At 41.3% G+C, this 9,387-nt stretch overlaps 1 protein-coding gene across 3 annotated transcripts in view; it reads left to right on the forward strand.

Annotated features, from left to right (window-relative positions):
* Positions 1-7,410, forward strand: part of elmo2 (engulfment and cell motility 2) — a 62,116-nt gene extending 54,706 nt beyond the window's left edge. For all 3 annotated transcript variants that reach the window (XM_084317165.1, XM_084317166.1, XM_084317167.1), the window contains 3 exons: positions 1,207-1,289; positions 2,028-2,105; positions 2,839-7,410. In XM_084317165.1, the coding sequence (XP_084173291.1) occupies positions 1,207-1,289; positions 2,028-2,105; positions 2,839-3,039 (362 nt within the window). In that variant the 3' untranslated portion in view covers positions 3,040-7,410. The remainder of the gene's footprint in view (positions 1-1,206; positions 1,290-2,027; positions 2,106-2,838) is intronic.
* Positions 7,411-9,387: the final 1,977 nt, after the last annotated feature.

The following is a 9,387-nucleotide window of genomic DNA, read 5'->3' on the forward strand; positions in this document are numbered from 1 at the left end:
AGGGAGTCCACACGTGATAGCAATTTAACAAAATAATTTATTTAATCCTATCTAACCAAAAGAATAATTGACATAAACAACAAAATAGTTTGTATAAGAGTCATTGGTGAATGCAGTGTGTGGATGAGTGAGAAAGTGTGGTGTGGTGCGTGTGTGGTGTGGTGTAAGTAGTAGAATTCCAATATCACAGAATCAAATGGGTGCTGGACAACCTGTTCCTAGGAGTGGAGAAGCAGACAGAGGGAGTTTAGACAGGGAAAACATAAATATTGGTGCAGGCGCGTGATTTTTTTACGTAGCCTCTGTGAGCGAAGACACTCTTTGATTGCAGCGAAGAAGAAAAAGACGCTCTCCGATTGGCTAACCCTAACTCTAAGCATAATCACGTCGAAAGAATGCCTAAGCATAACCACTTCGAAAGAGGGCCTAAGCATAACCACTTTGAAAGAATGCCTAAGCATAACCACTTCGAAAGAATGCCTAAGCATAACCACTTCGAAAGAATGCCTAAGCATAACCACTTCGAAAGAATGCCTAAGCATAACCACTTCAAAAGAATGCCTAAGCATAACCACTTTGAAGCAGAGAATATATGTACAAGGCGGAAGAGACCCTTCGGAGCTAAACCAATCAGAGAGGGTATTTTCTTCTTCGCTGTACGCGGCCTAGCCAATCAGAGAGCGTCATCGGAAACAGAGGCTACGGGAAAAAATCCCGCGGTGCAGGCAGCTCTCACTACCCAGGTGAGTCTCATTGGTTTAACGAGCCACCCACTGTGAGTCACCCATTAGCAGGTAGAGTGGGGGTCGTCACAATATATATACACAGTTTATACAGCATTGAACTTTGTTGTACTGTCTCACTAATTGCCTGCATCTTCTAACACACCTTATGAAACTGACCCTTGCTGGTATAGAAAATGTTGTTGCTATTGTGCAAAAACCTTGTACCTGCAACAAGGCAACAAAGAAAACAAGATGGCTTTCTCACGGGTGATCGTGTACTTTTGAAATTCTGTAATGGGGCTTTAAATGGATCACCTGTGCCCCGGGGTTGTGAAACACTCTCAAGATAAGCTAAGCTAAGCTAAGATAAGATATTCCTTCTCAAGTTAGTTCTCGGGTTCACACATAAATAGCAGCAAAATGATAAAATGACACTTTAACAAAAGCAATTTTTCCAATGTCTGCTTTTTCTTCATTGCAGTCCCTGTATCAGACATCAAGTCTGTGGTGACGGGGAAGGATTGCCCCCACATGAAGGAGAAGAGTGCACTGAAACAAAACAAGGTATTATGATCTTATACTAGATTCAACTCAGCTGTCATCCTTTCCTCCTGTCCAGTGTTCCACACAAAGGTTCTTAGGTTAACCCTTTCACTACCACACTACAGAAGGTTAACCCTTTCACTACCACTACAGAAGGTCAGCCCTTTCACTACCACACTACATGAGGTTAACCCTTTCACTACCACTACAGAAGGTCAGCCCTTTCACTACCACACTACATGAGGTTAACCCTTTCACTACCACTACAGAAGGTCAGCCCTTTCACTACCACTACAGAAGGTCAGCCCTTTCACTACCACACTACATGAGGTTAACCCTTTCACTACCACACTACAGAAGGTTAAGCATTTCACTACCACACTATAGAAGGTTACCCCTTTCACTACCACACTACAGAAGGTTAACCCTTTCACTACCACACTACAGAAGGTTAAGCATTTCACTACCACACTACAGACTGTTAACCCTTTCACTACCACACTACAGACGTTTAACCCTTTCACTACCACACTACAGACGGTTAACCATTTCACTACCACACTACAGACGTTTAACCCTTTCACTACCACACTACAGACGGTTAACCCTTTCACTACCACACTACAACCCTTTCACTACCACACTGTGGAAGGTTAACAGTCTATATACTATACCATTGTTTAGGGAAAGCCCTGGTGATTTAAAGATTAGAATGATAACTGATGTAAGTTCTTGTGTGACCTCTGACCTTGTCTTCAGGAGGTGCTGGAGCTCGCCTTCTCAGTTCTCTACGACCCTGATGAGACCCTCAATTTCATAGCTCCCAACAAATATGAGGTAAGCTGACGTCCCCCATCCTCCCTCCCCCCTCCCCCCACAGACCCCTCTGAACAATCCATTTTAGACACATGTATGAAGATGATGTCCTTCCCTTTGTTCGTTTGTTTGTATGTATGTGTTGTTAGCAGTACTGTATCTGGACTGACGGGCTGTGTGTGTGTGTTGTTACCAGTACTGTATCTGGACTGACAGGCTGTGTGTGTGTTGTTACCAGTACTGTATCTGGACTGACAGGCTGTGTGTGTGTGTTGTTACCAGTACTGTATCTGGACTGACAGGCTGTGTGTGTGTTGTTACCAGTACTGTATCTGGACTGACAGGCTGTGTGTGTGTTGTTACCAGTACTGTATCTGGACTGACAGGCTGTGTGTGTGTTGTTACCAGTACTGTATCTGGACTGACAGGCTGTGTGTGTGTGTTGTTACCAGTACTGTATCTGGACTGACAGGCTGTGTGTGTGTTGTTACCAGTACTGTATCTGGACTGACAGGCTGTGTGTGTGTGTTGTTACCAGTACTGTATCTGGACTGACAGGCTGTGTGTGTGTTGTTACCAGTACTGTATCTGGACTGACAGGCTGTGTGTGTGTTGTTACCAGTACTGTATCTGGACTGACAGGCTGTGTGTGTGTGTTGTTACCAGTACTGTATCTGGACTGACAGGCTGTGTGTGTGTGTTGTTACCAGTACTGTATCTGGACTGACAGGCTGTGTGTGTGTGTTGTTACCAGTACTGTATCTGGACTGACGGGCTGTGTGCGCTCCTGGGCCGCGAGATGGCCAGTGACCTCACACGCAGCGACCTCGACACCCTCATCAGCATGGAGATGAAGCTCCGCCTCCTCGACCTGGAGAACATCACCATTCCAGAGGCTCCGCCTCCTGTGCCAAAGGAGCCAAGCTCGTACAACTTCACCTATAACTACAGCTGAGGTGTGCGTGTGTGTGTGTGTGTGTCTCTGTCAGGGATGGGCATGATAAATCAATCTTTTGAGTAACCAAAATGGGTTTTGACTTGCTACAACACTAATTGATAAATGTTTCTATACTTTAAAACCCCTCTTGACTATTCACTTCATCCATGATATCCACACACCGAACCTCCGTTGTTATCCTATGTCAAAAATACAATTCCTGATGCCAATATCACACATGAAACGGCAACAACAGAGAAGAAAAGGAATACTCTTACCCTTTGTTTACTTTGGCCCCCAGCTGACATTATTTATCTTCAACCAAATCCACTGACTGCCTTTCACTGACATCTCATTAAAGCTTCTGGAGCGAGGCTTTAATAATGACAAAATTATTACAATAGATACTTAAATTAGATCTGTGTCAACAAGAGACAAAACATGGGGGGTGACAGCAGTTTAGGAGGGAAAGCCTGTGTGAAGAGGAGGGTTTTGAAGCTGTTTTGAATGTCGACAGTGTTGTGGTATTTTTTTATGTGGATTGGAAGTGGGTTCCACAGAGAGGGGGCAGCAACAAAGAACGCCCTGTCACCCCAGGTTCGGCATAATACCATAAAATGTTATCATAAAACATAAAGGTTTTTATTGTAGGTTATCATACAAGGTGACAAAAGGTGTTGAGCGATTCATAAATTTCTACAACCGTTTAGCAGTGATGGATTGATAGCCTACATGCTACAGGTTGGTAGCAGTGGCACAGGGATCCACCAATCAGGAACCGGTGCCGGTCCACGTATCCGGGAAGATTTCAATGTCCCGGACAAATGGTCAAATATATTCTGTGTTTATTGAGCTTAATAATGTGTTTGTTGATAAGCTATATAAAAAAATACATCATAAAGGCATGTAGATATATAATATTACTGCTTAATTATACATTATATTCCAAATATAGACTCTCGTGCATAACTTGATTCTGAAGTCGAGTGTCAGACTAGCCTAGTCGTAATGATGTCGACGGAGGACTCAGACTGTAGCCTCTGTGTTGTTGAGTCGAGTTAAATAAATGGAGAGACCCTCAGAACTCTGCGAGTGTAGTTAAATAACTGGAGAGATTCTCTTGTTTCTTTGTAGCGAAGCTGCAGTGTGTGTGTGGATGGATGGGTGCTGTCCGTGGTGCTGAACTGAGCTTTGGCTGGTCGCTCTCCATTTACCTCCATCTACCATATTAAACCCCACTCAACAACGCAGGCAACGGCTCTAGCTGGGAGGGTATCTCCATTTATTTAACTCTGGGATCAAGCAGGCTACCATGGCCAGTTTGGCCCATTCGGAAATGATTTTCACAGGACATTATGACCGGAGAGATTTAAATATGTCAAACTTCGACAGATACAAAAAATTCAAAAAAAAGGTGAATTACCAGATTAACAGATTACCAATTCGTGTTCGAAGTTTATTTGGCCATAATTAAAACAACAATAAAAGAAAAGAAGGATATGCAGGAAGAAACCCACAAGTGCTTAGCGGGGTGGCTCTCCTCTAAAGTGAATCTGTGCTTAGCCTCTCTTTAGGCTTTGGGTTACTTCCTGCATATTCCTCCTTACTTCAGCTGACACTACACTCGGAGAAGGCAAACACGTTTTTCTTTTTTACAGCCATGGATCAATAATGCATTTAATAGATCTATGAAAATTATTGAAAATGCCCATCCCTGGCACATGTGTGTACTGGTATGTGTGTGTGTGTAGTGTGTATGTGAGCGAACGTGCATGCGTGTGAACGAGAAGGGAGTCATCTATTGTAGGATGTCTACAGTAAGGGGACAGAAGGAATTGTTTCTCCACCCCCCCTGATCCGAACAAATATAGAGATGCACTAATACTAATACTGATACTGGTACTGGTTATCAGAGCCAGAACCAGGCCAAAACAGGGTATCGAAGAATTGTCCCAGTATTAAAATCCAATACCAAGTGCCACGTAACATGTGAAAAATCGTAGAAAAGTAATTTTATTTTCTGTCTTTTTGGCACATAGAAGAGCGCCAGATCCTAAAATAATGTTAGGCCAACGACTGCAAACAAATGGTTTATTATTCGGCTCAGTAGAAGTAACGGGTCGGACTGGTACGCTGTGTACTTTTAGTTTACCGGAAACACTGGTCTCCATGCATCCCTAATCCCAACATGTCAACCAGCCCGCTGGCCTGGCACTCTGAGGTCCAACTGCAAGGCTCAGCTAGGCCAGGGAATATACATAATATACACCTGATATGAACCTGAGAGTTAATGTTTTCGTTTTTTCTGATTGCCACAATCACTTCATGGCCTTATCAGCGGTATGTCTAAAATATGTGCAGTATGTGTTTTGAAAGACGCTTTGGTGCAGCGTTTTCACATTGCTGCACGTACTCACCTTGATACGACCCTGCGGGACGCCACACAGTCCACCTCCAACATTAGACGCCCGGCAGCTGTGTGGTAACCACTGGCGTTCAGACTCGCTTCGGACTCTTTATTTGACAATTGGAAAAACACTGATCAAAACACAACAAAGAACAGTGAAACAACAATAGCAACAAACTATACTCTTATCTCAGTTTGCTTTAGTTTGTGTGCGTTCTGGAAACAGGCATGGTTCCTACGGTCAAGGAAAACCACGACTCATGGAATTCTGGAATTTAGGCCTGGAAAAGTTATGGAAAGTAATATACATGGGAATTCGTTCCTAATCTTTTGTTTTTCACTTAGTCAAACACTTTAGATCTAGTAGATCCAATAGATCTAGTAATCTTTTGAAGGAGTAATAACCCAAGAAAACACAGGCTTGAACACATTTCCTGAATAGTATAGTCCCAAGTGATTGTTCGAGCTGGACAGAAATAAAGCCTCGAATAGTAAAATGATCCATCCGATAATGTAATGTTGCAATTGAATGTAGACGATGAAAAATATCGACAATGAAAATCGAGTTGCTCGTCGTGGAAAACTTATGGAACAAGGACATGTGTCAGTGTCGTAGATTTCCTGTGAGTTTACCGGTCAAGCGGGCGAGTCTGTGACATCACCAGTAATCCAGGTGAGCTTCACATCGAGAAATCATGGACATTGAACAGTTGAAATGAGTAGGAACCCTGAACCTGACCTGAGACCAGTGGAACAGCCGTTCTGTACTGTACATGTCCCAACAGCTGACCTGAGACCAGTGGAACAGCCGTTCTGTACGTGTGCCAACAGCTCCAGTAGTTATCGGTGATGTCACTTCATGATCCACTATCGCTTGATAATTTTCTTCCGTCAGTCCAGTTAGTCACTAGCCGAGTAGCCGTACGAGCGGTTTACTCACGTCACACTTTGTGTCGCCTCATCTTTTAATTCAATACTAATCGATATTGTCATTTGTTATGCAGAATAGAATTCTATTTTTGTAAATTATCGTGGAATCTTTTAGCAGCTGTGAAAAGAAATAATATTGAGTTTAACACGTTTGTTCAACTGGTCTAATATTATTTTGTTATAATATTTTTTACTTTATACATTACATTCCATTTGCTCTCTATACTGTGGAAAGACTTAACACTGAACAAAGCAAGCTTTTGCAGTCTCAATTTTACTTTGCCAAAAAATATATTTTTCATAAGTACAGCACTTGGTGTTTAATTTGGTCCAACAAAGACACATATTATGGCTAACTCCAAGGCCAACGCTGCTCTGTATCTTACGCTACTAAATGAGAAGAAAAGGGAACAGGGTTACTCCTTATGATCACATGTACAACAGCTACATGAATAGGATCATATGGCATCAGATGAGCGATTGACCTGCGATTGATCTCAAACCCTGCCCTCTTTTTCTTGATCCTCCAATCAGAACCGCCGCTTCCCTCGTTTGTCGTTTGTTGTCCGAGAGAAGCGACGGTTGTGATTGGACAGATCAATAAAAGAGGACAGGATTTGAGATAGGTCAATTAAACAAAGAGTTCATTGCACGGATTATATTGCAATTTATTGGAGTTATTAGTCATTTGATATTATATTTGGTCATAAACGTTGGTGCCAAAATCTTGTAGCTGCTTTCACAACACTAAAGTTGCGGGTATACGACCACAATATACCACGCTGAGCAAAGTATTGTTACATCGGATGTACTAACAATATGGAGACTTGAAGTTTTAAGCATTTGGTACTCTTTTACATTACTTGCTAAATGGTTATTTTTTATTTGCTAGCGCTGTAATGAATGACATGTTGTTAGGTGAGAAATAACAACATCAAATCTAAATATGGTATTCATATATAAATCATTGTATGTATATATATATATATTGTGTTGCCTTATTGAAGAAAATGTATTATGTTTTGTGTGAATAAATACAAAGTCTAACTATCTTTGGTCTTTTAATTTTCTTTATGGATCAATGTGTTGTTTTAGTGTTTATTGATTCCCATGTATAGATGAGAGAAAAATACCATTATGATCTTATATGGATTAGTGCACTAAATCTTAGAAATGCAATTGAAGATGCAAAATATGACTTAAATATGATTTAAAGATACAGTACAATTTTAATTCAGTCAATAATTTCTTATTGGGGAATGTTAATGTCATAAGTAGCATTTCTTTCAGCTTCATATGTATGATTTGATTTGTTATAAGTGTTTTAGACGTGGCCACTAGACACTAGATGTTTGACTGTAAATGGCAAATGGTGCATTTATATAGCGCTTTTATCCAATTTATGCCTCATTCACTCACACATTCACACACCGATGGCGGAGACAACCATGCAAGGTGCCAATTAGGGGTTAAGTGTCTTGCTCAAGGACACTTCGTCACGCTGCCCAGGAGGAGCGGGAATCGAACCGGGAACCTGCCGATTACTAGATGACCACTCTATCTTCAGTGTAATCATGTACAGTACAATGTACAGTACAGCATCAACATGTAGTGAGTTAAACAATCTACTTAACACATTGGGTGCCACGCCCCTTCCGGGAAGTGCATATGCCTTGCCACCCATTAACCCCATGTAAGCGCTCACCTTGTTTCTAGAGCTAAACCTATATTTTATATTATAGCTATGGATCTAATAACGCCGTCGATTGTCAGTGGGTTTCTTCCGGTCAACGTGCAAAAAACGGATTATTTTTTTTATTATTATTTTCTATACATTTCCGTTTTATACCGTGGTGAATATGAGTATAGTTGTAGAGTCAGGCATTAAAGCGTTCCGTCTTGAGACGGATATCCGTCAATTTGATTAGGAGATTCCGTCATTTGATTCCGAGTCGTGACGGATTTTAACCTGAGCCAATCAGAGGCGTCAAGCAGTCATTTGCGAGCAATCGTTTACAGCGCTTTCACCCGCCTCCGCTGTGCTCAGCACCAATGGGAAGCGACCGTTTGCCTTTCAGTTTCTGTTTAGCTCTACTCGAGACCCAGAGTAAACACTGACATGCTGCAACTTTTCCGAGATAGTAAGTTCATTTTACGTATTCTAGTCTAAAGAAACATATATATTACTATTGCTATTGATAAATCTAGGCAAGGTGAATGCCACAAAACGAATGCCTTTTGTTAATCAGAACGTTATTTACGCGACAACGTGTGTTGTTGTTGCGTGTGTGTGTGCTTGCGCCGTTCGCTTTCCGTGTATGATAAATGTACATATGAATGTTGATACATCTAGTTAACGTTAATGCCACAAAACGAATGCCTTTGTTAATCAGAACGTTATTTGCGTTATTATTTGTTTTTTTCTAACGGAAACCTAGGCTACTGGGGGCTGTCTGTTCCGTGTGCCGCAACTATTTCAAAAAGAAAAACAGAAACAACACATTTGTCATTGTCGTGTTACTTCACAGTACCCCCTCCTAATGTACAGTCTCTTCCCCATCATATGTATAATCTCTGTTAGGATCTCTGGGTAACAGTACTGTATATTTGCATATCGTATATGTCACAAATGTAATAGTACTATCTGTAGTATGTCATGTATGTCACTATGAATTTAAAATGGGGGACCCTGATGTAAACAAGACGAACGTGTTTCTCTGGTCTGCATCCCCTTAACAATTGTGTGTATTGAGCTGTACTGTATTGTACCCATTCTGCAATCTGTTAAATATTGATTGATTGTTATTAACAGATTGCAGAATGGGTACAATACAGTACAGCTCAATACATACAATTGTTAAGGGGATGCAGACCAGAGAAAGACTTTTGTCTTGTTTACATCAGGGTCCCCCATTTTCAATTCATCATAACATATATCTGACATACAGATACAGTACTGCTACATCTATACATTTATGACATACCAGATTTACAAATACAGTATTGTTTGTGATACAAAAATAGTCTAA

This window comes from Notolepis coatsorum (genome assembly GCF_963971535.1).
Source record: "Notolepis coatsorum genome assembly, chromosome: 6".
Lineage (NCBI taxonomy): Eukaryota > Metazoa > Chordata > Actinopteri > Aulopiformes > Paralepididae > Notolepis > Notolepis coatsorum.